The sequence below is a fragment of the Dermacentor silvarum genome, chromosome 1, assembly GCF_013339745.2.
Source record: "Dermacentor silvarum isolate Dsil-2018 chromosome 1, BIME_Dsil_1.4, whole genome shotgun sequence".
Taxonomy (NCBI): Eukaryota; Metazoa; Arthropoda; class Arachnida; order Ixodida; family Ixodidae; genus Dermacentor; species Dermacentor silvarum.
Genome location: NC_051154.1, coordinates 407,095,651 through 407,121,807, shown reverse-complemented (window position 1 = coordinate 407,121,807; position 26,157 = coordinate 407,095,651). Strand labels below are relative to the sequence as shown.

The window sequence follows — 26,157 nt, the reverse complement described above, 5'->3', positions numbered from 1 at the left end:
TGGATGCGACCTGATCTCTTAAAATCATAGGCAGCGGTACAAGGTAAATTTTTGAAAAAGAAAAATAATGATAGGTATACAAAAATGCAAGATAAAGAACATGTATAGTATACCTGATTAAATCAAGCAGGCTAGGTGACTATTTGTCGCCGCCCCGTTTCAAAGGGGATGCCAATAAATCATCATCATCAATGGTGAGGCGGGATCAACGAACGTCGCCAGCTGCCTCGCGGCCGGGAGCCCGCTTGCTACTCTTCCAGCTCTTCTCGTTCATAAGCGTGTACATCGCTAATATCTCGAATGCAACGGTGTCTGAAATATTAGTGCAAGACTTGTCACTCTCTTATCACGTTCAGTCAATTCATTCGTCCGCTGAAGCCAACTGCTCGAGAGTACTGTCACGCGGCCGCGGTGACTACATTCCGAAAGGAGCGGTATGCAAGAAAAGGCCCGTTTCTTTCGATTTCTTACACATCTAAGAAACCCCTAGCGCTCAAAATTAATACAGAAACCCACAGTGCGGCATCTGATGTCCACATTTGAAACTTTGTCATTGAATGCCAAAACTTGAATTTACCAACCGCGCACAGGTGCTGGTTTCAGGAGTATTTCGGTCTTACGGGTCCTTGTTTCTGAAAAACGAAAATAAATCTCGGATAATTTTTTTTCTGTTGCTGTGAAGAAGGGTATGCAAACTAGCATCCAGGCTCATGCGGACGGTGCGTGAATCGTCATTGCATGATAACTTGTCACAATGTAATAAAGCACGAGTGGCGGCGCGGCTACTGTGTGACCGCATGAAAATTTATTCACATGATGAAATATTCAAAACGGCACTGACATTTTCGAACACAGAGTGATTCACAGAAAGCATAGTTATGCATTATAAATAATACAAGACATGTGCTCGTTGGGTGAAAAAGTTTCACACAAGCTTAGACATTTTTCGCAAATCCTGACTTTTTTTCGCCTCTTTGTTCTTGAGCTGTCGACAATACTAGCGCATGCAGCGGCATATGTAGTAATGCAGCAGCTTGGCTAGCATATCTTCTCTATGGAGAGCACAAGGAAATGTAAAATCAAATTCTTCCAGAACAGCATCTGTTGTTTTGTCATAAACGTCCCTCTCGCTTGCGAGAAATGTTCCTCAGCTGCCTTGAAGAGGAGATAGATGCATGTTCGGGTGTGTCAAATAACCTCTCGTCTTGCAATTCACCAAGTCTGCTTCGGGAGCTTTATCAATACCCGTTTTCCCTACAAGAGCTTGCTTGCAAGAAGCACAGGATGCTTCTTTGCTCAACTTCCTCGCTACAAATCCTGTCACATAATAGATGATGTGACGCCACCCTCGTCGCTCTCGGCACCCTTCGCAAGCCAATCCCCGATTCCTGCCGCTTTTGCCGCGCACGGCATGACACGCTCGTTTTTGCCGCTTGTGTGGGTGTACACACCGCAAAGACGCCGTTCATAATCCCGTCGATAGCGGCCGCGGTTGTGACAAACAGGTGTTTTGGTTTGACTCGGTGCAAAGCTGTCAAAGATGAAGAGCACCGCCTACATCGAGATGTACGTGCAATCTGTTGGCGGTCAGCTTACTGGCAAAAAAATAATCGGGATGTGCGCGCGGTAGTCCAAAGCGTGTCACAAATATTGGCGCGCGCCGTGGCCTTGCTGCGCAGGAAGTCTCGAGGCCTTGATCGCCGCTGCGAGAGCCAATCAGTCACGAGATGACGAGAATTGCAGCTTCTGCACTGCTTTTGTGCAAAATAGCGAAAGGACTTGCTCATCCATTACACTAATAAAATCGTGCTGACGTAGTAAGCATTTGCTTATTGTTTTCTGGATACCCTGATAATTCGGACATTTTTTTTCAATACTGTAAAATTTGAACTAGGTTTCACTGTAATATGTGATATATACTATTAGAACTATTCGACCAAATCACTATTCGCTTCGAATTCGCTTCGAACCTCAAATCCACTATTCGCCCATCCCTAAAAATTTGCTGTAATTTTATTGAAAGGGAACGAAAGTGGCGGTAATGGAGGGAGGGAGGGGAGGCGACGTTTAGCTGTGGCACCAAATGCGTATTTATATAAAAATGTGAGGCAAGAAGGTGGTACAGACTTCGGACGCTGCTCGACGAGTGTCCCGTTCTGATCTCGTCAAAAACCTCCGAGCCGTCCCCAGAAGCACCGGCAACAGTCACCAACGCCGGCGCGTTCCGTGCGAACGCGGGCAAAACACTGACGGCGTCAAGAACAGTTCTGCGCGTTGCTGGTGCTGCTGCATGTCCAAGTTTATACAGCTGATAATACTACTATGCTTACTCCGTATAGCTCTCTACTAATTTGCTATCGCAATTGATGCTTCGCCTTTCGGGTGAAACTGCGACAATTTTAACATGCTTACTAAAGAGTGACAGCATCAGGCAACATGGTGTCAGCCCGTCTTGATGTAAAAGAAAGTTCCGTTTCACTCAGGGAATTTAGCAAAATCACTTGGGGGAAAAACCTGGAAAACTCAGGGAATCTGAAAATGTCAATTTGTTAGACACCCTGATTGCGCATAGCAGCACTCGTATGCCTTGGATCAGCGGTAAGCAAACAAGAAGGGTTTTAGAAATATTTTTCTTTTGCACGAACAAATTGAGATGCTAGCCGCACTTGCACTTACATGTGTCCTCGTCTTTTGCCTTATTGCCTGGAATATAGATGACTGTGAAGCCCGGGAGTTCTGGCAAGTCATCTCGGAAGGAGGTGGACATGAGTCCCCTGCTGTCTGTGAACAACTTGAAAGAACAGCGAATAGCATTCGAGAGGGCCCTCAAGGTTAGTGTTACAGCCATGCCGTGTGGACATGCTGTATTTTGTATAAGTCGCACCCCCGCTTTTTGCAAATTTCAAAAAAAAATTTCTATACAAGTCACGCCGGTATATATGACTCGTCTATGTTAACTCTGTCGGCATAATGGAACAGTGCATGCATGTACACTCATTATGAAATGTCCAACTTACCCATTTCAGGGCACGTTCTCTTGGGTGCAGTAAACCAATATTTATTGCACTTGTTCGAAGCCATTGAAAACCTCGTCCTCCGATGCACTGTCAAAATCTTCAACCACTTCGATCGGCAGCATTGCTGGGTAACCGTCGTCGGCTTCTGAGTAACCTTTATGCGACGTTGTAGGCATGTTGCTGGCATTGCCTGTGGCACGGCGTGCTCAGGACACTCAATTGCAACATGCCTGAACCAGCTAGAACACCCGCGTACAAAAAAATAAATGTCGTCCGGAAGCACTGAGACTTCTCACGCGGGTAAATGATGATGATAACCAAGTTGTGCTTTTTGTACAACTAACATGTGTGCACTGTTAGTGTGCTACAGCGTAAGAGTAAAAAATTGTGGCATCCTTTAGTTACTTATTGCGTCAATTCCACAGGTATAACTTTTTCTTTAAAGGGACACTAAAGTCAAATAAAAAGTCCAGCTAAAGTGATAGAGCAATGCTCTAGAACGTCTAAGGCGGCAATATAATCGCAAACAGAGCTTTAGTAATCGAGAAATTGAGGTAAATGCTGAACATGATAGGACTCCCCAGGGACATTCCGGTACTTATGCGATGGCGAAGGCACTCCTAAAAAAATTGTAAACATTGTCACTAGCACTGAACCACGCATGTTAAAAAGATTGTTTCGTTGGATTATAAAATGGAATAAAATGCTACTTGTCTACTTCTATTAGATTCGTAGAAAAAATACATTTTTGGCGTTACACTTGATAATGACGCGGGCGGGCAAAAGGTTTCGTTTTCGCTCGACTCTATGCCGCACGCGCGCTTTCGAGTTTCAGAAGTTTCGTTATTGCGTAGTGCTGTGCTGGTGTTGCTGGCTCGCTAAACTCGCACTTGAATTTGCTAGCAGCTTGAGTGTCGAGACGGTGGCCAGCTTTGTCACCCGCCGTCGGATTGTTCGAGTCCTCGCTGCTTTTGCACTCGGAAGAGCCGGTGTCGAGGCCGCCGTCGTAGTAGGCAACGACGCCGGCAGCGCGAGCCCTCAGCAGCATGTCACGCTCATCGAAGCTTAAATCGCTAAAATCGAGCCCAGCATCGCAAGCCAATGTGTCGTTGTCGAGGTCGTCAACTAGTTGGTCTATTGCGACGAGCGTCGACGATCACTGTGTTCACAATTCGGCTCACGTTTTACCTTTCGCTATGGTGGCTAGCCACCATAGGAAGGCTTTCGCACTGACGTCATCTCTGTCTTGGCTCTGTTTCTGGCCGCACGTTTGCGCTTTCCGCAAAAAAAAGCCGTAGCGCCTTCTATGGGTGGTGTTTGACTCACCGGCGGCACGTCACTATATGGCCTTGACATCACCACTCCTCACTAGGGCGGGCGATTTGAATTGCGTTAGAGGTACGTGGACGCTTCAGATGCAGTTTTCTCTTAAAATAAGTCTGTTCTTGGCAGGAAGCAAGCGTTTAGAGGTTTCTGGTATGATATTTTAACACTCCACGTTGAAATACTATTTGCCTTTAGTGTCCCTTTAAATGGTGACACATAAATTTTTTTTTATTTGTACTACAATCAGATTGTACTGCAATGAGATTTTTGTGCAAGCTGCTATAGTTCTTGAGTTATGTCATACAATTACTTGAACAATAAAAAAATAATTTTCATTCAACTTTTTTCACAATCCCATGAAAATAACCTCGTCTTGAAGATGTGAACAATACTGATATCTACTTGAAATTGCAATACCTCCCAGCAGTGCGAAACTGCAAGGTTAGATTCCGGGGAATTGGGACATTTCAATGTATTTTTTCCCCGACTTTTGCATAGCTCCGGTAATTGTACGCGCTGTTTGACTAAATGTTGGCACTTTGTGATCTACAAAGAGCTAAATAAGCTGCAGCGTGATGACTTTTGTGAAAATTTCGTATGTGTAGAAGTGCCCACAAAGATGACTATATTTTGCCATTGTGCATCACATAACTCAAAGTATAACAGCTACATATAAAACTCTATTAATTGGCTAAATTTCGAAGCCTCTAGTACAGATAACAAAAAAAATTGTTTCGAGGAGCGTAATCATGACCACGTTATCTTTTTAAATGTTTAAAAGGTTTAATACTTGGTTACAGCAATAAGTGAAATCTCCATATAACAAACTTCAGGGGACTGCAGCAAATTGTTCATTATTCTGAAAGGTTATTATAGTGAAAGCTCCAAAGTTAACCGTATCACCCATCAGTTTATCAGTTGGCACCGTATGAGTTATCCACAAAAACATCGGTGTTGGCTCTTGGCCTGCGCTGTTGCAATTTTTCATGGATTACGCCACCACGCACCCCCGTACGTAGAGTGGCGTGCATAAGAGACGCCTACGCAGAGAAAACCACCTACAGTGAAGAAGTTCCATATCGCCTATGAGGCGTAATGTTTCTTTTTGTTCGTTTGTTTTTCACATTCTTGCCGTGGGCATTGCAACTGTCTTGCTCGAAGCGGACACATGAACATATTCCAAAGTGCAAGCTTATGTAAACAGCAAGGTGATGAAATGGTATCGCCCTCGTAGAGGCAAAGTTAGAGGTTGTTTTGGCAATAAAGTGTAGTTTCTTTGTGTGGAAAGACTGCTCATACCAAAACTCTTAACAGCAAAACCACGCCATAACAGGGAGGCATGGTTCTTTTTGATTCCACCTGAATATGTCCAGGGAAGTGCCTATTGGGATCTGCCACTGTCATAAATGTGCTTGTTTGCCACTTGTTGTGAAATATGGGATGTAGAACTCTCGTTCGGGAAATGGTTTCAGTAAGCTGTCATTGTTTTTTCCTCGCAGCTGCTCAAGTGGAACTTCAGCACTCCACGAGAGGAGTTCTGCCAGCAGCTCAAGGAGCAGATGGTGGTGGCCAACTGGGCCCCTTCACTGGTGGTCAATTGCTTCAGTGCTGATTTCAAGATGCACATCATGGCCATTGACATGCTCCTCGAGGTCAGGCTTTTCACAGCTCTGTTTTCAAATCACGCCGCCAAGTGATTTGGTTCGAATTAACGAGATTCGACTGTAAATTGAATGCAAACATTCTAGCCGCATTCCTCGACTGTCGCATACGCGTGGCGGCTCGGTGCACATGTTTTGCATATGTGCGGGCGTTGAATATTATTCCTTTGGTTATAGTGCGGATATTCCCGACTCCGGCGACTTACGTTATAAGCGGTCTACACTGTATTTTAATAACTTAGTATGCCAGCACTGATTACAGCTCAGTTCTAGTCTATGAAGGTCTGGAGAGTATTTTTTATTGAATATAATCAGGTGCGTCTTTTCCTACCTGAGGCTAAAGAATTGGTGATGTTATGTTGTACTGAATGCCAATGAGTGAATCAGTGTTTCATGGCAATCTTTTATTGCCATGAAAGTTTTATTGAAGTTTTGCTTTCCAGTTTTCTTCCAAAATATAGAAGGGCTGCCCCATCTTTACAGTAGGTAGGTTACCGTAAGGCCCACCTGCGCAGCAGACGAAAGCACGACCCGTGCATCACGTGACTTGATCACCGTTCCACACATAGCCATCGTTGGCGCTGCACGGGTCGACCACGTCAGCACCCACAGTAAAGAGCCAGGCGCATTTATTGTTATATGGGTGTCTCGCGGTGCATTTTCTATTGCGGTTGAGCCGAATGGGGATCGAGTTTCTCGATTGCGTTTGGCTTCATAACGCAAGAAAAGGAGGCAATCCCTGGTGCTGCTTCAGGGAGTGCCAGTCACCACTTAGCGTTGCGAGACTGCTGTATGGTTCAGCTGCGGCACTAAAAAATCAAATAAAAATTTTATACAGCCCCGAATATGGTCAAATTTTGCCAGCTTGCTGAGGGACGCTTATATTTTAACATGCAATGCATAACTCAAGCTAGAAATTTTGGTGTTGTGGCTGATTTAATAAATGTATCTTCATACAACCCTGAAATGAGTAGGCATTCTTGAATGGTTCATATTATCACATCAGCTGAATAATTTGATTTCTTTGTGTGATAATTAGGTGGCTTTTTTGTTTATGCACAAGTCTTTCTTGGGTGTGTTTATGCAGTTTCTGAGCAGCCCCGGTGGTGTGGAAGCCACCAGTGCTAATGTGGACCTTGTGCTCAAGTGGTTTACTCTTCGCTTCTTTGACACCAACCCAAGTGTGCTGCTGCGAGCTCTGGAGTACCTGCAGGCACTGTTTCCTGCACTGTACGAGGCGGGCTATAAGATGCACGACCTCGAGGCGTCTTCCTTCCTGCCGTACCTGATCCGCAAGGTGCTGTAAATGATCTTTTATTCACAAGTGCAATATTAGGGAAGCTCTCTTCGACAGGTCAGCACTCAATGACATCCCGGGTCTGGTACTGTTGAATAAGAGTTCAAATTGCTTGCAAAATTGTACTTTTTGTCCTGTGGTGTAGTACCTTGTGGAATTGCCATATCAGGCTTTTGTGCTACATCTTCGGGCCAAACTAGCTGAATTAGTTGGGCCACTTTTCAGTTTTGAATAATTGGACGCCCTGCATATTTGTACAGCTGCACATGTTATATGGCTGCCATTCTGATCGGGACTGTAAATCTTCAATGTGCTAATTTATATTTGAATTTTGTCTCAAGAGAACAAGGTTTAATAGCTCTGTGAAGTATTTGTGTTGTGGGAACGTCCAGAAATACTTTCATACCACTTGCTGCAGGTTTGTCACAGAAGCAGTGACTTAAAGGGACCCTGAAACAATCTAGGTCCTTCTGATCATTAATTGACAGATCGAAGCACTCCACGTAAAGCGTGTAATTTATTATAAGGTTTTAAAAAGGTACATAGCTACCGATCGCAGCATGCCAATCGGCTGAGTTGCCAGCCGCTCCTGACCAAGTGAAACGATTTGACCATATCGCGTCACTAGGGCGAGCTATCCGATTGGCTGCCCAGGGCACGTCATCGATTATTTTTTCCAACATTATGGTGAACAAATGTTGTTCGTAATAGTTTAGATGTTAGTTACAGTAAAACCTCGATAATTCAAAGGTTGCCGGACAACGAAAATTCTTCGAATTAAGCGGATTTTCGAATTAACCAAAATGAATGAAAAAAAGAAAACAAGCAAGAACTTGCTGCAAAAAGAAATCACCTTTATTTTCCATGTCCGAGCAAGATTACTCGAAGTATTCACTGATGCGGGATTACTTGGCGTGGTAGTTCGCCGCCCTTAGTGCCATGCTCTCCAGCTCGCTCGCAACACGTAGCAAACAAATATCACCTGCACTGCACTCAACAAAGTTGCGGACGATATTCACGGAATCGATAACTGCCGTGTAAGCGGGCATGGGGGTGCTTGACTCCAAAAAATTGGACTTGCTGGATATTCCGGACTTCAAAAATGCACCATCAGGGTTCCCATTGAGTTCGTGCATTCTCGCACCCAAATTTTCGGACGAATTGAGACCCCAAAGTTCGATTTTCCGGACTGAATCGCTCGTTCCGAGCCACGGTACCCAATCTTGGAGGCTGCCATGTTGGATTTTGCACTGGCTTGGATTCCAGTGGCTCGCTCTATAGCCTCCAGATTGGGAGGTGCCCGCTATCCTTGTAGGACTGCAGTTTTTCTTTTTTCTTTCTACCGTATTTACTCTATTCTAACGCACCCTCGATTGTAACGCGCACCCGTTTTCCGTGACGACAAAACAAAAAACTTCTGCTCTTCTAACTGTGTACTTAGTGCCGGAGCGGGTTCTCACGCGCACTGTATCTTGAAAGCGATCTCCAGACGGCTCTGACCTTTGTGTGCACTGTGCTTTCGCTGCGCAGTTTCCGTTGAAGCGATAGACCGCATGAACCTTCATGCGCTGCGGCGGCCGCCCTCGTGCGCGCTGACACCACGCTTTTAATTCAGTCAGTTTTTTTTTTCTCTAAAGTTTTGGTTGCTATTTTGAACGTGGCATGTACACTGAGCAGGTGTCTCTAAGACCCATTTCTGAGTGATCGGCGCTACCTCCTGTGCCTTCGCGAGAGATAATCGGTGCGAAGCTCGTTTCTTCGATCTTCGTGGCGAACTCCGTTGGTGGAGATCGCCAACGCGCTGATGTTCGTGTCGACTGTACATGGAGACGTCACTGTTGCGCAAATCCAAGCAAGTCGATCCCCTGCAAGCGTAGTATGAGGCAGGGCATTATTAGAGATATTTTTAAGCCGCACTAATAATTTTTTTTTTGACTGAACGAGTTTTTCGGACTATTTTTCAGTCCCCACGAGCTCGGAAAATCGGTTGGCGACTGTACGGAACGCCCTAACCTAACAGCTGCACGTTACTACCAGCCGGAAACTACGAATCATCCGAATAGAGCCGCGCGGGCCATTCAAATTATCCGGTAGAATGTGCATTGAAAATGACGGGACCGCTCAAATTCTTCTAATTAACCGACATTTCGAATTAACAGAGTTCGAATTATCGCGGTTCTACTGTTATTTGTTTTTATAAAAAGAAAGTAACAGAAAGAGAATACATAAGGACATGTATCACTACACTAAAAGCACTTCCAGCCCACAGCAAGTGTCGTCTGCTTGTGTTAAAACGTGCTCCGTATTGACAAGAGCTGCGCAGTCAGTGTTGGTCTTGTTCTTTCTTTTCGCGAACACCATGGTTCGCCCTTGTTACGTTGTGGGCTACAAACGTAGCGATCGGCGGCATGTCAAGCTGAGACATCGTGCGCCGCTACAAGGCAGCAGACAAGTGGAGTGGCTGCAGCGCATCGGACTGTCGGTATCCAAATGGCGCCAGCATCTACGCATTTGTGGCCATCACTTTGCGCCCAAAGATTACTACCACGATAGAGTTTAGTGTGTCCGGTATTCGGGTAAACGCAAGTGCAAGTGCACTAGGTGTTTTACTGATGAACAGAAGCACAAACGTGAACTGCTTGCAGGGTGCAGCCACCTGGCGGCACAAAGCTCAACCAAACACAGAGCTAATATAGCAGTAACCAAGTGTATTCTACTTTGCTGCTGGCGCAAATTTTCTGCAGGCGCGTAATCTTGCACGCGTTGTCTTTTTGTATGTTTAAAATCTTTTGAACTTGCTTACAGCAATTTTGCCCTACTTACTCGAATCTAGGCCGACTCCGATTCTAAGCCAACCCCCCAAAGTCCGAAGCCAGAACAAAAATACCTCGAATGTAGGCCGAACAAAAAAGCGAGGACAGGGTTCACAAAATGAAAACAGCATTTATTGAATATGAACATGCCGAGCTCATTTTGCATCATTATCACTGCTAGCCTTGTCGCTATCTTCCTTATCGCTACCATTTTCAAACAGTGCACTATATTCAGTACATCAAGCGCATTAGAGAGGCTGCACTTTTTGAAGGAGCACACGATCAAAGTTCCTGGGTAAATGTTATCCTCCTTGCGGCGCACGCAAAAAGCATCTCCCGTTGCCCGATTCACCCTCCGTCGGCCGAAGTGAACGGACGTGCCGGCGGCGTGCTCCGCAACCACCGAAACGCCGCGACCTTCACCAGCCGCCCTTGCCCGGGCCTTTTTCGCCGGGAGTTGTATGGGAAGCGGCCTTCTCACCGTTTCCCACGGATCGTTGTCTTCGGCCACTTGAAGTTTTGAAGCGGTGACCGCCTCGCTAGCCCTACCCTACCACTGCTGCGTGCCGGCATGGCTGACGAGACGCCGACGTCAGATCCCACTTCCACTCCAACCCCTATCGAGTTGGATGAGCCTGAAGGAGAATGGACAACGCCCGGAAATGTCCGAAAGCCTCGACTTGCTGCCCGCCCAAGTTTTGACCTCCATGCGGTTTGTGTCCACCTGCCAGCGTTACCTTCCGCCACCTCCGCCCAGCTGCTGGACATTCTCCCAGCTTTCATACGAGCAGCAAAGCTCCCGGCGCATACTTGTGCCGACGTTTCAGTCCATCTACGCAATCGCAACCGCCTCGCCATACTCAAGACCCACCACATCGAACTCGCCAGCCGCCTTCTCAGCGTTGAGAGCATCGTGCTCGCTGGCCGCATATATGCCGTAGCTCCATACCTCGCAGCTCCAACCAACTCGTGCCGCGGGGTTATCCACGGAATTGCCCCTGACGCTACCCAAGAAGAACTTCTGCGTGATTTAGACAGCTATCAAGCCGACATCCTACTGGCCCGCCGCATGGGAAATACGAACTCCGCCCTGATCACTTTCGCCGGCATGCACGTTCCATTTTCCGTGTACTACCAACGACTCGAATTCCGCTGCCGTCCCCATAAGCCCCGGGCCCATCATTGCACTATCTGCCTGCAATATGAACATCGCACGTGTGCCTGCCCCGGAAACCAGCGCCTGTGCCCCACTTGTTCCACACCCATCAGCCAGCCTGATGAACCACATTCCTGCTCACCATGGTGTCTTCATTGTCAAGGCCATCACACTCCCTTTGCAGAAATATGCCCAGTTCGGATGCAACGGGATGAAGCCTGCGCCAACGCGGCCAAGAAGCAGCGCCTCCTACACAGACAGCAGTGGAAGAGTCTGAACACGTCACAACCCCCAGTAAAACCCTCCAGTTCCTCATCTATACCCAACGTGCGCGCCTCGTCAAGCCTACTGCCTACACATGCCCAGTGGGGGGGGCAGCACCCGCGTCTGACCCAGGTGTCACCAACCCCTGTGATTCAACCAGCACCGAGTGCACAACCGAAGCCTGCGGAATACCACACGCCTGCTCCGGTGAAGCAAGATTCACCCCTGCAGAAACCTGTACACCAGGTAAGGTCGCCGACGACTCCCGCACCCGCACCCACAACCTCCCCCACTCCCTGCCGCGTTAACAGCTGGAGCTGGGGCTGACGGAGCTTACCTCTCGCGTAACCGCACTGACATCCCTCGTTGAGATGCAACAAAAACGTATCGAGGCACAAGACCAACGTACTTCCAACCTCGAGACGCTCATTTCAAACCTCACACAGTCCCTTGACAATCTGAACTCCACCATAAACAAAGCATTTAATGACGCCCCAGGCCCTATGGAAGACAAGAACCACCCCTTCAAGCGCACCCACCCCATACCCGCTGCGTCAGTAGGCCTAGCCCCCAAAATTAAGCCCGCCACCCTTCTCGCTCCACCTAACCCTTCCAATAACAAGCATCATGGCGATCACAATAATTCAGTGGAACTGCCGTAGCCTCTCCACAAACCGCACCCCCTTACAGCAATGGCTCCTTACGCAAACCACACTACCTCACTTTATCCTACTACAAGAAACAAGGCATACCAAAAACATCCCAGGCTACCGAGCTCTGCACGCCGACCCCGCCGCGCCGCTGTCTTCCATTTATATTCGCCGGGATATCGCTTATGAAGTGGAAGATGTTCCATCCACGTTACTTCCATATGTAACAGCCATTTCGTATTACCCAGACCCCCCGAACCCACCTCTCACACTTGTGAACGTCTATAATCCCCCAAATTCTACCACAATTCTCTCTCCTCTCTTTCATTTTCTTCGATCCTTTCCAAAACACCGTGACATTATTCTTGGCGGAGACTTCCATGCCCCAAGTACCATCTGGGGTTACCCAAACACTCTGCGCCCTGGCCGCCTTCTTCACGCACACACTATGCAGCACTCATATACACTCATCAATACACCAGACACACCCACACGAGACGGAAACGCAAAACAACGTCATACAACGCCTGACCTCACCTTTCACCATGGCCACAATCCTCCAGAGACTTGGCAAGTCCTTCCGGACACCCTCCTATCCGACCATCACATAATTGAAATTAAACTGACACTCACTCACAAACCCAAAAAACGCATCACCCAGACCAACTGGCACCTCTTTCGTCGCCTGCGAGTCCAGGAGTCAACTCCCAACTATGATGTGTGGGTGGACTCGCTACGGCGAACGCGGTCGCAGACCACCACCACTACAGAAGCTAACCCCCCGTCGGACCACGCTGACCCACACCTCATGCGTCTCTAGACGCCGTAAACGCCTCCTTAGTCGCATCCGCACCCAACCTAACAACATCCAGCTTAGACATACATTAGACATACTCAACACTGACATACTAACTCACTGCTCCATCCTTGAGACAACAAATTGGAATCGCATATGCGATTCTATCAACTCTTCCCTCCACACTAAATCAGCCTGGTTGATCCTCCGGTCCCTCCTTGGCCCTCAACCTGCTCCTCTCCCCACAATCCAAAAGCATCTCTCCGAGCATGGTGCTACTTCCCTCCTTCAACAGGTCACGGATATATACATCCCTCCTCCACTTCTTTCCCTGTACCCTGAGTACACAGGGCTTTCCAATAGCGGTTTGGACAGCCCCTTCACTCTGCCGGACCTAGAACGAGCTTTGGCTCAAAACAAAACTGGTACCACTCCGGGTGCGGACCACATCACTTACTCTCTGTTGAAGAACATGCCTGATTCGGATAAAGAATTTCTTTTAAACAAAATAAATGAACACTGGGCCAACGGCACTCTTCCCGATGAATGGACCTCTTCCATCATTACTCTAATACCAAAGCCCGGCAAGCCCGCCACACTCTCCAACCTGCGACCCATTTCACTTACTTCCTGTGTCGGGAAAACCATGGAACGCATGGTACTCGCACGTCTTACGGATCTTCTCGACGATACTCACTTCCTTCCGCACAATCAGATTGGTTTCCGCCCCCACATGTCTACTCAAGACCTCTTTCTCCTTCTCCAGGAAACTTTCTTTCAACCTTCGAGGTGTCAAGTTCACGCACTTGTCACTGTGGACGTGCGCAAGGCCTTCGATACCTTACTTCATGACGCTATCCTCTCCCCCCTCGAAGACACCGGCTGTGGATCCCGACTCTACTGTTACGTTTCTTCTTTTCTCCGCTCTCGACAAGCTCAGTTCCGTCTCGGGACCACGTTGTCCCCGCCCATCGCGCTCACCCGCGGAACACCTCAAGGTGCTGTGCTCTCTCCAACCCTATTTAATCTCGGGCTAGCCCCTCTCGCAAAATCCTTGTCGGAGATTCCGCACCTACAGTCAATTCTCTATGCTGATGATATAACCCTTTGGTGTACTCACGGCTCACCGGGGGAGGTGGAATTCACATTACAATCCGGCCTCAACCTCATTTCCGAATTCCTTTCCCGCTCTGGTATGCAAGCAGCTCCAGAGAAATCTGAGCTGCTGCTCCTTTCCGCTACAAAGTACCAACGGTCTGTAAACCCCCTCCTTAATCTCACTCTCGCCGGTACTCCCATCCCCCGCACGTCATCCTGCCGGGTTTTAGGCTTTCCCCTCCAAGACCACTCTTTCAGCCGCGCAATACAGTCCACGATCACCACCTGCCACCAAGTAACTCACTTAGTCCGACGAGTGGTCAGGCGGCGCGGCGGTCTCGACGAATGCAGAGCCAATCAAATTGTAACAGCTTTTGCCTTGAACAAAATCCTTTATTCCCTGCCATACTGCACACTTACGCAGACGCAAATGCATCGCATTCAATCGGCTTTAAACACTCTCTATAAAGCTGCCCTACATCTTCCGACACACGCATCCAAAGCCAAACTATACGCAACAGGCTTATTTCTTCCCCTTGCAGAGCTCTTGTGCCTCCATAGGGATCGACAACTTGGCCGCCTATCCAGCTCTGCGCAGGGTCATTGGCTACTGCAGCGGGCTGGCATCCGGCCCATTGACTTTCCTCTGTACACTCCTCAACGACCTCTTCCCAGCAATCTCCGCTGTGCCCCTATTCCCTCTAATATGACCCCACATCTTCATGAGGGACGACGACAAGCCCGCGCTCACTTCCACGACCCTTTTCCACCGGACACTGTCACATGCTACGTCGACGCAGCGTATTACCAAACTCATGGCTCCACTGCTTGTGTGACAATGCCGACCCCCCTTGGCATTCCCATCACTTCCACCGCTGGCCCCTTCTCACTTCCTACTTCTTCTCTATCCCTTCAATTGGCCGCGATCGTTCACGCAACGCACGAACTAACCCTTCTTCCTCCCTCTCCTCGGTATCGCATTTGCTCGGACTCCATGGCGGCAATCAGGGCTCTTCGCGACAACAGACTTCCCGATAATCTTCATGACGACCTTTCTGACGCTCTCTCCCTTCTCTCCCCTGCTTTGGTCACTGTGGTGTGGGTGCCAGGTCATGCGGGGATTATCGGCAATAAGCTCGCTCATGAGCTTGCCCGCGAGATTAATAGCCGGGCGCCGACGATCCCCTGGCCTTGCCCGCCCATAGCGGACGAGGCACACTTTTATAAGAAAACTCTGAAGCAGCACTACAAACACCTCCGGCATTCATTGCAGACGCTTCCGTCACCACACCCTCGTCTCTCCACTGCCCAAGTACGCACCCTCAGGGCCATCCAGCTCAACACCTTGACCACTCCAGCACGCCTATACCTTTATCGTTACCGCTCAGACCCATCATGTCCCAACTGCCCCTCTACGAACACAAATGTAGAGCACATCCTTTTCTCTTGCCCCGCAGCCCTACAATCCCCTCACTACCCTAACCCCCCACCTCCCCACTGGCGGGTGTGGTTGGCGTCGGCGGCCTTCGCCGACCAGCTGGCCATGGTCCTCCTGGCGGAGGAATATCTATAGGTCTTAGTCTGACCTCGAATAAAGTCTTTTCTCTCTTCTCTCTCTCTCCCGTTGCCCCCTCCGGCGAACGTTTGTCTCATCGATGCCGAAGTCCCGTTCAGCTTGAACGTGTAACGATGCCTCTGTGGCTAGCACAACTGTTCGTTAGACAGCGGTACCATAGTAGCATCGCCTGTTTGGTTCCATCACGATAACGCCACGCCGCACACTGATACACCGTTGCCCCCTCCAACGACAGACGTTTTTCTCATCGATGCCGAAGTCTCGCCCAGCTTGAACGTTTGACAATGCCTCTGCGGCTCACACAACTGTTTGTTAGAAAGCGGTACTATAGTGGCATCACCTGTTCGGCTCCATTAGGATAATTCCACACTGCGCGCCAATGCTACACAATACCGTTACTACCGATACCACAAAGGTCAAAATGGGGACGTCGCTCGTATATTTCAGTTGGCTACTGGCGCGGCTAGTAGCGGCTGCAATACTGACTTTTCTAGAGGGCGCTAACTATGCACCATATTTATCAGTTTAAGTTAAAAACTGGCGCGTTTTTCAAAATCCTCGAATCTAAGCCGACCCTAGAGTTTCGCATATTGTCACGTAGTAGTGACGCTGAAGTAAACAGTCGTAAAACTGTGTGTGACGAAACTGATTCTTTATTGGGCCAACCTGTGCCCACAAAAGCAAGCTACACTTGAAGCACAACGAAAGCGGCGAACATAGTCGGCGGTCGTCGAAATCTGATCAGAGGCGAAACGCATCGGCTTTTATACCTGAGTTATCGAAGGTTCCAGATTAATCCCTGATGCCCGCGTGTCTTCGAGAAAGTTCTAGACAATTTGCGTCGCTCATACAATCAGATTACATGAGCGTCGGTGACCACAGACGAAGGATAGAAGCATCGATAACGTTCGAGAAGCTTCCGATGCAGGCGCGTCCTGCGCCGAGCGATAACGTTTAACACTTGTTAGCCGGTGGAAAGCGGCCACCGGTGAAAGATAAACATGTATACGTGTCAATATGATTAATTGAAACAAAACTTTCGGCCTAGATTCGAATAAATATGGTAGCTCTGTATTTGGCTGGTAAAGCTCTGCACAACCAGATGGCTGGACTGTGTATACCAATCGGGCCGCTCACGTACATCTACGTAGCTCCTTGATCGCCGTGGTTTGGAGGGGCTGCGATGAAGGAGCGGTATGGAGGGTCGTCGCTCTATTAATATGAGATGCTTCACTTAAATTGTGCCGCGACTGTTTTACTGTAGCTGTGCGCTACGCGTCTTAAAAAAATTGTCCGAACCTTTTTAGGGACCCTTTAATTCAAGTGGGAAAAATGCAGACAGCCTTTTTTTGTTTTTTGCCTCTGTTTTGAGTCGGAAACTGCATCACAGTATTATGGCTATCGGTTGTTGAGATCAAGGAAGCAAGCAATGGCTAATTATTTCGTTTTATGAACGGAACAGGAGCTCTTCCATCTGCAACTTTTCATTCAATCTCATTTCACCACTTTATGAAGACTTTTCGTCTGTGCAAACCTCACTAAATTCAAACTTTGTCGTAAAGGTGTTCAAATTGTGGAATTTATTTATCTAATCCAACATTGGAGAAAAATAAGCTTTGAATAAAGGGGATCCTTCAACATGACCTTGTTTTGTGAATAAAATTTGAATTTGACAATACGTACCGAATTTTTTCTCATTAAATTTCTGAAAGTGAAATATAGGTTGCATTTCAAGTCAGTTTGGGAAACAAAGAGAAGGCTTATTTACATTATTTTATATAATTCAGTTCACCACTGGACTTTCTTGTCAACTGAGGAGCTTGTAAACACTAAACAAATTAAATGTGATCATATCTGGCATACCATGATAGTGACAGTAATGAAACATAAGAACAGCACATCACCAGATTGTTTTAAAACGTAAGAAACAATGGTAATGAGATTGTTCAAATAATCAACTGTCTTGCCTAAATGGAGAAAATAGCCACAGGATAGCCAAGAAGTGATGCATCCTTATTGAACGACTAGAAAATATGTAGAAATCAGCTACTCCAAGAAAAGTTTGCAACCTTTAAGGCTTAGCTTGTCCCCAAGCAATAATTATCATGTCTTGCATGCCTTTCCTTTCTGCACACCTGGTACTACTTCCAAGTAGCAAATGGCATGCACATTATCAGCGAGGAATGCGGACGCACGGTAGAGCCAACCCATCACGTCCAAGTGCAAGGTTGTCGAAGTCGAAGGCCGTCTAAGTGTGACCGCTATAGCTCAGCGGCGCACATACTGGTTCCTTGGCTCGCGGCTTCACCCTGGCGCCTCTCACTAGCATTGCTCCAGGCCTCTGATCACCCCCAGTTGACCTCTGCTCTCCGCGCGGCAGCTCAGGAACAGGAACGCCAACAGCAGCAGGAACACCAGGAATAACCGAGCCTTACGCTCGTCGGATCTCTCCAGAGACAGCCGGGGTCGTGCTGGTTCTGTCGAGCCCTAGCAAAAATTCTAATACAAAAACTAATAGCCTATTAGGTTATTGACACTAATACAGTCTATTAGGTCTATTAGTGTATTAGTCTAATAGATATTGGTGTATTAGTCTAATAGGCCTATTAGTCTAGTAGGTCTATTAGTGTATTAGTCTAGTTGGTCTATTAGTGTATTAGTCTAATAGGCCTATTAGTGTTAGTCTAATAGGTCTATTGCTGTGAAAGAAAATGTTGCAATGCACCAGATAATGAAAAACAGGTAAAATTGCTAGAAGCATTTATTAGCACAGCATATCTTTTTACAGATTCCTCTTTCGAGATCTTCGTCAGGTCAGCAATCTTGATTGAGAGAGCTTTTCGTTGACTTCGACCAGAGGACGTCCTTTTGATGAAGTGGTTAAAAAAGCCTGGGCAATATAGATACACACACAGTTGAAAATACACAAACAGTTGAAAGCAGGGGTGCTAGTTCTACCACGAAACGTTTAAGCTGGCCATATTTGCTTCCAACTTAGAATAAATGCGGCTCGCCAATAATTTAGGACAGTTGATATATGCTAGCTCAAAATATTTATCATAATAAACAATGATGTTACCTGACATGACAGGACAATTACAAAGCACTCAAAATCAACATAACATGTGTGTTCCATCGAAACTGTAGACAGATATAAGGAACTCTAGACATAAATCTTGCACAGCGTTGTCGGAAACAGGCATGTTATTGCTGCAACGCACACAGCAATCGGCCCGACGGCACTGTACTTACGTCCACCGTCAGGATAAAAAAAAGAAAACACTTCATACTGTACTACAGAAGCATAAATAAGAAGTATAATTACCTCGAAATAGTAAATCGGCGCCGGGGAAAACGCTGCACATCGATGCACGCTGATAGATCCACAAAGCCGCGAAGGACAGTGGTAAAACAGTTGCCTTGCGTTGTTTTGAAGTATTAACAGCATCCATAGATAAAACTATCCAAATATATTACTGCACGAATGAGATTGCGCAGGCGCTAACACCACGGGTTCTTTAAAAACACATCGTTCATTCACTAACACGCACGCCTCGCGTGACGGCAGCCGCCATGGCACACGTGCTGTGCGCAACTACGGCTGACTACGGTCGCAGTTTATGTCCTTCCCGCCCGCCGTGTTCCCTTCTTTTCGATACTGCTCTTTGATGTCAATAAATATTGCGGCTTTTTATATGCGGTATCAAGTTAGCAATTTAGGTTAAAAGTCTAACATTTATTTTTGCGCACTTCAACAGAAAATACGACACTGACGAAACGTCAGCCTTGGAGAGTACAGCTGGTGATTCGTTTTTTTTTTCGTGGGGAAGTATTCGCTGTGCTGTAAACACTAGCTGTTTCCTCAACGACTCATCGCGACGACGAGACTCAGTGAAGCAAAATTGGCAAGACCATGTAGGCGCACGTCGCTTTTGTGTATGTCGCCGAGACATGCAGTTTCACTAGCTGAGTGCGCTGACTAATGCAAGCGTGCAAACGCCGTCTGCTGCACATTTGTACAGCAGGATTTTTAATTATTCAGTGATTAAATAGAAACACCTCTCCATGCAAGCAAGCGGTCCACTAGTCTATTTTTTTATCAACTTTCACCAGCAAACACGCGCTGTGGAATCCAGCAATACATGTTGTATCAGACCAGCAACAATCTGTATCAGGCCAATTGGACCTATTAGTCTAATAGAGATACTAGTAGACACACAACACTGTTTGCATAAAACTAATAATTCTAACACACAGGACCTATTGGTCTTATAGGTAAATCAGTACGACTAATAGAAATTTCTATTGGTCTAATACAAAACTGATACAACTAATACAAAACTGTATTAGACCAATACAAACTTCTATTAAATTTTTATTAGTCTAATACAAAACTAATACAACTAATACAAAACTCTATTAGACTAATACAAACTTCTATCAGAATTTTTGCTAGGGAGGCTCTCGGGTTCGGGTCTGGACCCCGACGACACCGACCTCGACATCAGCGACCTTTGCACCCCCGTCTCCGAGCGTTCTCTTCTTCTTCAAGCCTTCCAGTCTCGTTTTCTTCTAGCCTTCCAGTCTCGTTTTCTTCACGCGCTCCTCGTACGCGTGGTTTCGTGCCCACTACTGATTGCTTCATCCGCTTTCTCCCTCGTCCGGCCGCTTGTGCCACCACCCGCCAACATCGTCTTCTTTGTCGGCGACTCGATAGTGTTTGGAGCAGACGCTCCTACGCAGTATTTTGTCGCTTTCCACTCCCGCATGACAGAGTTTTGAAGAAAGGAAGCACAAGCAGGACAAAGAACTTATTGTTTGTGGACAAGATATGGCTCCAAAGGGTATGAGCTTTTTTTTTTCTTTACCCCGTGCTTTTGCTTAGTGATTTGTGCATCTCCGCAACGACTTTGGCTTTTCTACAACTGAACAGTTGTCACTTTTCATTTTACTGTCTCCCTGTACACTTCATTGAGTGCTGCCATATCATAGATCCCAACATAAACTTCGAGAATCATATACGAATACAGTAGCAAACTCTATTCAGTGGACGTGCGAGTATTCAAAATTTCAATTATAAATTGAATAGCATTGGCACCCGTTCGTAAAGCTTTTGCTTGCCTCCCTTTCGTGCAGGCTGGGGATCCTAAGGACACGGTGCGCAAAGGGGCGCACGATATCTTCCGGCGCATCTACAAGGTGTTCCCAGGTGTCAAAATGTTCACTTACCTCATGCAGGGTCTGTCATCCAAGAACGCGCGACAACGGGCAGGTACGTACTCCACTTATCCCTTTCAACAGTTTGATTGCATGGAGCTCATCATTTGTGTCAGTGGCTCGGCACCCACGGAATTCTGACGCTGAGCACAAGGTTGTGAGATTAAACCCGGTTATTTCAGGTGCATTCCGGTGGGGGCGGTATGTGAAAAAGCCCCAGTGATTTCTGAACAAGGCATCGTAGAACACTTGGTCACTAACTTAACCTGAAGTGTAGTACCTAAAAATTTAATCAAAGCCCAAGACATCCAAACTAATGGTAATGCTGTTCTTTATTGTAAATAGGGATGTCCTTGCCAGCTCAGCAATGCCTTCAGCAGAAGCTCTTTGCTAAGAAACTTTAAAGCTACTCATCATACAACTGAAAGTGGAGCATGTGACACTTTTTGGGGGGTTAGGGTGCCTATATAAATCCTCTGCAGTAAAGAAATCATTGTCATGATATTGAGCTCTGAATACAGTGTAAGATATATATATATATTGTACTGGAGATTATCGGTGCCGGCACGGTGAAGTGTGAAAGAGGAAGTCGACGAACTAGGAGTGCGCGCTTGATCGGTGTCCAGCTGAGACTGCTCCGTCTTCTTGTACTTCAGTCAGACGCCCTGTGGACTTGCAAGAACATCCCGTGACATTTGGTGGAGGTGCGGGGTTAACGTCTTCCCCGACCTGGAGCTCCGCAGCCGTACGTTGCCACCTGCGGCCACAATGACCGACGACGCCGGCCCTTCGCAATCCGCTCCCGCCCCCCCCCCCCCGGCTGTTGTGTGTTCTGGTGCGGTACGTCAGCGCGACCCTGCCATCTTCAGTGGCACCGACGACGACGACGTGGAGGACTGGCTTGCAGAGTATGACCGCGTTAGCGCGCATAACAAGTGGGCTGATCGCGACAAGCTGACCAACGCCATCTTTTATCTGACTGATGTGGCAAATCTGTGGTTTAGAAACCACGAAGCCGAATTTACAACCTGGTCAGCTTTCACCGAGACCCTCACTTCGGTCTTCGGCAGTCCCGCTGTGCGCAGACTCCGTGCTGAACACCGTTTGCGTGGTCGCGCTCAACAAAGCGGTGAAACCTTCATGAGCTACATTGAGGACGTCATCGACCTCTGTAAGCGCGTGAATGCGTCCATGACCGAAGCCGATTAGATAAAGCATATTATGAAAGGCATAGACGACGATACCTTCCATATGCTCGTGGCCAAGAACCCTGCGACAGTTGCACAAGTAATTGGGCTCTGTCAAAGCTTCGACGAGCTGCGCAAGCAGCGCCTTTCCACCCGTCGCACCAGTGTGCAATCCGCGGACCTCTCGGCCTTGGAGCCTGGATGCCTTAGCGCTGATCACTCCGGCTTGCTGCCGCAGATTCAGCAATACATTCGGGAAGAAGTGGCTCGCCAGCTATCTCTTGTAGCGTGTGTTGCTGAGTCTGCTTCCACGTTAGAACCATCGCTCCGTCGTGTGATCCAAGCACAAGTTTCTGAGGCGCTCCCACCTCCCTCTCCACCGCCGCCTTTGACTGCGCCTCTGACCTACGCTGCCGCTCTCAACTGACCTCCTCCGCGACCGATGCCTACTACCTCCAGACCCGCCGCTAGTTTCTACTCGTCTCCACTTCCGGTACGCCCAGTTCACGTGCCCTTATCGCCTTCCGGACCTTCTCTTGGCGTACTCCGTACAACCGCCCTATCTTTTTCGCATGCGGTATTCCGGGACATGTTGCGCGTTTCTGTCGCCGCCGAGGACTTTATTTTCGTCGTGACGCGCCGAACCTCGGCTACCTTCCCCAAGAGCCTTCGCATCGTTCTATCCCTGATCCCTCGGACTCGTATTATTGCGATAGCAATTATATGGACACTTGAACCGGATTTCTGCCGTCGGCGTCGGCGTCGTAGTCGCCGTCGCCGTGAGGTTCCCTATAGATAAAATCTTCGCCGCGCGCCGTATGCCCGAGAGGAAGCGTGCGGAGACGCGCGCTATCACGGAGAGCGAACGCACTCAATCTCCCACGCGCAAGCAAGGAAGCAGGAAGCCAGCGCCGGAGGGAGCAAGGGGGGGGGGGGGGCACTTCTCTGCCAACAACCGCGCTCGTCGCTCGCTCGCACCGTATCTTATCTCCACACGGCTCTGACCTTTAAGTGCATTCGCCGCTCAGTTTCCGTTGAAGCGATAGACCGCACGTACCTTCGCCCGCTGCGGCGTATGCTTGCTGCCAGCGTTTTGACAGTCGTTGTCTGCTGTCATTCAGTGTGATCTCTTCGTGTTTGTGCGCGCTCACACCACGCTTGTTCATTCAGTTCGTAATAGTCGGGCCACATTTTCCAACGCACGCTACACACGCAATGCTGCCCGGATCGGCAGTGCAGCGCTACAGGTGTGTCCCTTCGCACGCGCTGCCCACGGGAAGCGCTTCTCATGAACACCACCGTTTCACACGCGCCTTCTCGTGGTCATCGAGTCTCTCTTCATGTCGGTCTACTTACGCCGCAGCACACCTGCTTACTTAATCAGCTCATGTTTACTACAATTCATATTGCTACCAAAGCCGCTCACCTTACTTCGTATGACATTGCTGTGTTGCTATCGCATTCATTGCTTCGCCCTTAGGGCGAAACTGTGACATTTTTCTCGTCGCGCCGCCTTCAACTCTCGTCGGTCTCCTTCCCCTCGCCGCCGTTCCCTTTCACCCGTGCTTCGCTGTTTCAGCTCTCGTCAGGAGGAAAACTGACAGCCACAGTTCCCGAGGCAAGAACTGCGCCGTCGTTGAAATTTTCAAGGCCTCATCTTTCTCCCCCTAACGAAATCGCAGTATTTGTGGAAAGCGTCGCAACAACAGCTCTTGTCGATACGGGGGCTGCCGTTTCTGTCATAAGTGAAGACCTCTGCCGCAAACTCAAGAAAGTAACGATTCCTGTACCAGATATTTCCCTACGCACGGCAAGCTCACAGCAAGTCAAGCCTTCGGCCGCATGTACCGCTCGTGTTATGATTCAGGATGAACTATATTTTGTAGAATTCGTCGTTCTGTGCGGTGCTTCGCATGACATTATTCTGGGTTGAGACTTCCTTTCCGCACATCATGCTGTTGTCGACTGCGCTTGCGCGCAACTGGCCTTGTCTCCGTTCCGTGACACTACCGTCGACCTCCCGAACCGTTCTCCTAAAGTGATCTTCACCGCTGACGTCATTATCGCTTCTTTTTCTGCCACCTTGGTGCCCGTCTCTTGTGACTCTGCCCCCGCCACGATAGCTCTTTTTACACCATCTGAAGATCGTGCGCGTCGACGGAACCTTCTACTCCCGTTTGCAGTCGTCACACTCACTGATGGTTCCGCTGCCATTTATGCGTGCAATCCATTTCCATGTCCTTCAACTCTCGTACACGGTGAATGTGTGGGGCGTCTAGACACTGTTGACGTCATTAGTCCATTTGACCTACCTTCCAATAGGTCGCCACTGCCTATCGGTGCCATCACTTCTGCTACCGCAACAGCCTCGCGTTTCCCCGATGTTTTCTTGCATACCATCGACGACGCGCTTACGCCCGCTCAACGCAGTGAAGTTGTTGAACTTCTTGAACGTTTTCGTGCTTCTTTCGACCTTGGCCAACCTTCCTTGTGGCGCACGACAGCGGTTGACGACATGCTGAAACGGTGTGATCCAGCCCTCCCACAGTCTTTGGGCGTCTCCGGTCATGCTGGTGCGGAAAAAGGATGGCTCAATCGGGTTCTGCGTCGATTACCGCTGACTCAACAAGATTACCCGCAAGGATGTTTATCCCCTACCACGCATCGACGACGCCCTGGATTGCCTACAGGGAGCTGAGTTCTTCTCTTCACTGGATCTGCGCTCTGGGTACTGGCAAGTGCTGATGGCTGAAGCCGACCGTCCAAAAACGGCTTTTGTAACTCCTGATGGATTATACGAGTTGAATGTAATGCCTTTCGGCCTTTGCAATGGGCCTGCAACTTTCGAGAGAATGATGGACGCTATTCTCAGGTGTCTTAAATGGCACACATGCCTTTGCTACTTAGATGACATTGTGGTCTTTTCTACCGATTTCGATACACATCTCGCCCGCCTTGAGCAAGTTCTTGCCCGTCTCACGTCAGCTGGGTTGCAACTCAATTTGAAAAAATGTTATTTTGGTGCCCGTAAGCTTATGATCCTAGGCCACGTCGTCTCCAAAGAGGGAATTCTGCCTGATCCTGCCAAACTGCGCCGTTGCTGAGTACCCCAAGCCCACTACTCTAAGGGAACTACGGGGCTTCATCGGTTTGTCTTCCTATTTCCGGCGTTTCATCCGTAATTTTGCCTCGATCATAGCTCCCTTGACGCAGCTTCTTAATGGCACGTCACACCTGTCAGCTTGGAACTCGGAGTGTGGCGAATCATTTATGAGGCTCCGCCGGCTCCTCACGTCCCCTCCAGTACTGCGCCACTTCAACCCCAATGCGCCTACTGAGATACATACGGATGCTAGCGGTGTCGGACTTGGCGCCATTCTCGCCCAACGCAAAGATGGTTTTGACGAGTACGCTGTCGCATATGCCAGCCGCACCCTGACGAAGACAGAATCAAACTATTCTGTGACGGAAAAAAGAATGTTTGGCGATTGTTTGGGCAATCAGCAAATTTCGTACTTATCTTTACGGCCGTCAGTTTGACGTTGTCACTGATCACCATGCCTTAGGCTAGTTATCGTCCTTGAAAGATCCCAGTGGCCGCCTAGCTCGTTGGGCCTTATGGCTTCAAGAGTATGACATACGTGTCATTTATCGCTCTGGACGCAAACATTCAGATGCCGACGCCCTATCCCATTCTCCGCTACCTCCTGCCTGTGTTTGCCCCTTAACTCCCACATGCGATTTGTCGGCTCTTAGCTTCAACGACATGCCGGCCGAGCAGCGGAAAGATCCCTGGATCTCTCTACTGCTGGACTTCCTGTCTCACCGCTCACCTGCATCTCTCTCATGCGTCGTCAAGCACACCACTTTGCCATCCGCGACGACCTTTTGTATCGACGGAATTACCTCACCGACGGCCGTCGATGGCTGCTCGTTATTCCCCGTCACCTGCGCTCACATATCTGCGCCGCTTTCCACGATGACCCCCAATGTGGCCACGCTGGCGTCTTCAAAACGTATTCCCGTCTTCGTCTTCGATTCTACTAGCGAGGCATGTACTGATTCGTTCGCCAGTACGTCCGTTCATGTGCAACGTGTC

At 48.3% G+C, this 26,157-nt stretch overlaps 1 protein-coding gene and 1 long non-coding RNA gene across 2 annotated transcripts in view; one reads left to right on the top strand and one right to left on the bottom strand.

Annotated features, from left to right (window-relative positions):
* The window catches only part of LOC119446877 (cytoskeleton-associated protein 5-like), a 117,458-nt gene that overhangs the window by 18,465 nt on the left and 72,836 nt on the right, over positions 1 to 26,157 (top strand). The window contains exons 4-7 of the mRNA XM_049663653.1: positions 2,715 to 2,831; positions 5,843 to 5,995; positions 7,092 to 7,301; positions 20,791 to 20,926. Of these exons, the coding sequence (XP_049519610.1) occupies positions 2,715 to 2,831; positions 5,843 to 5,995; positions 7,092 to 7,301; positions 20,791 to 20,926 (616 nt within the window). The remainder of the gene's footprint in view (positions 1 to 2,714; positions 2,832 to 5,842; positions 5,996 to 7,091; positions 7,302 to 20,790; positions 20,927 to 26,157) is intronic.
* On the bottom strand, positions 18,398 to 19,050 carry LOC125942532 (uncharacterized). The gene is made up of 2 exons (XR_007465189.1): positions 18,980 to 19,050; positions 18,398 to 18,544 (listed from the first exon to the last, which is right to left on the bottom strand). It is a non-coding gene; the product is annotated as an uncharacterized LOC125942532 (long non-coding RNA).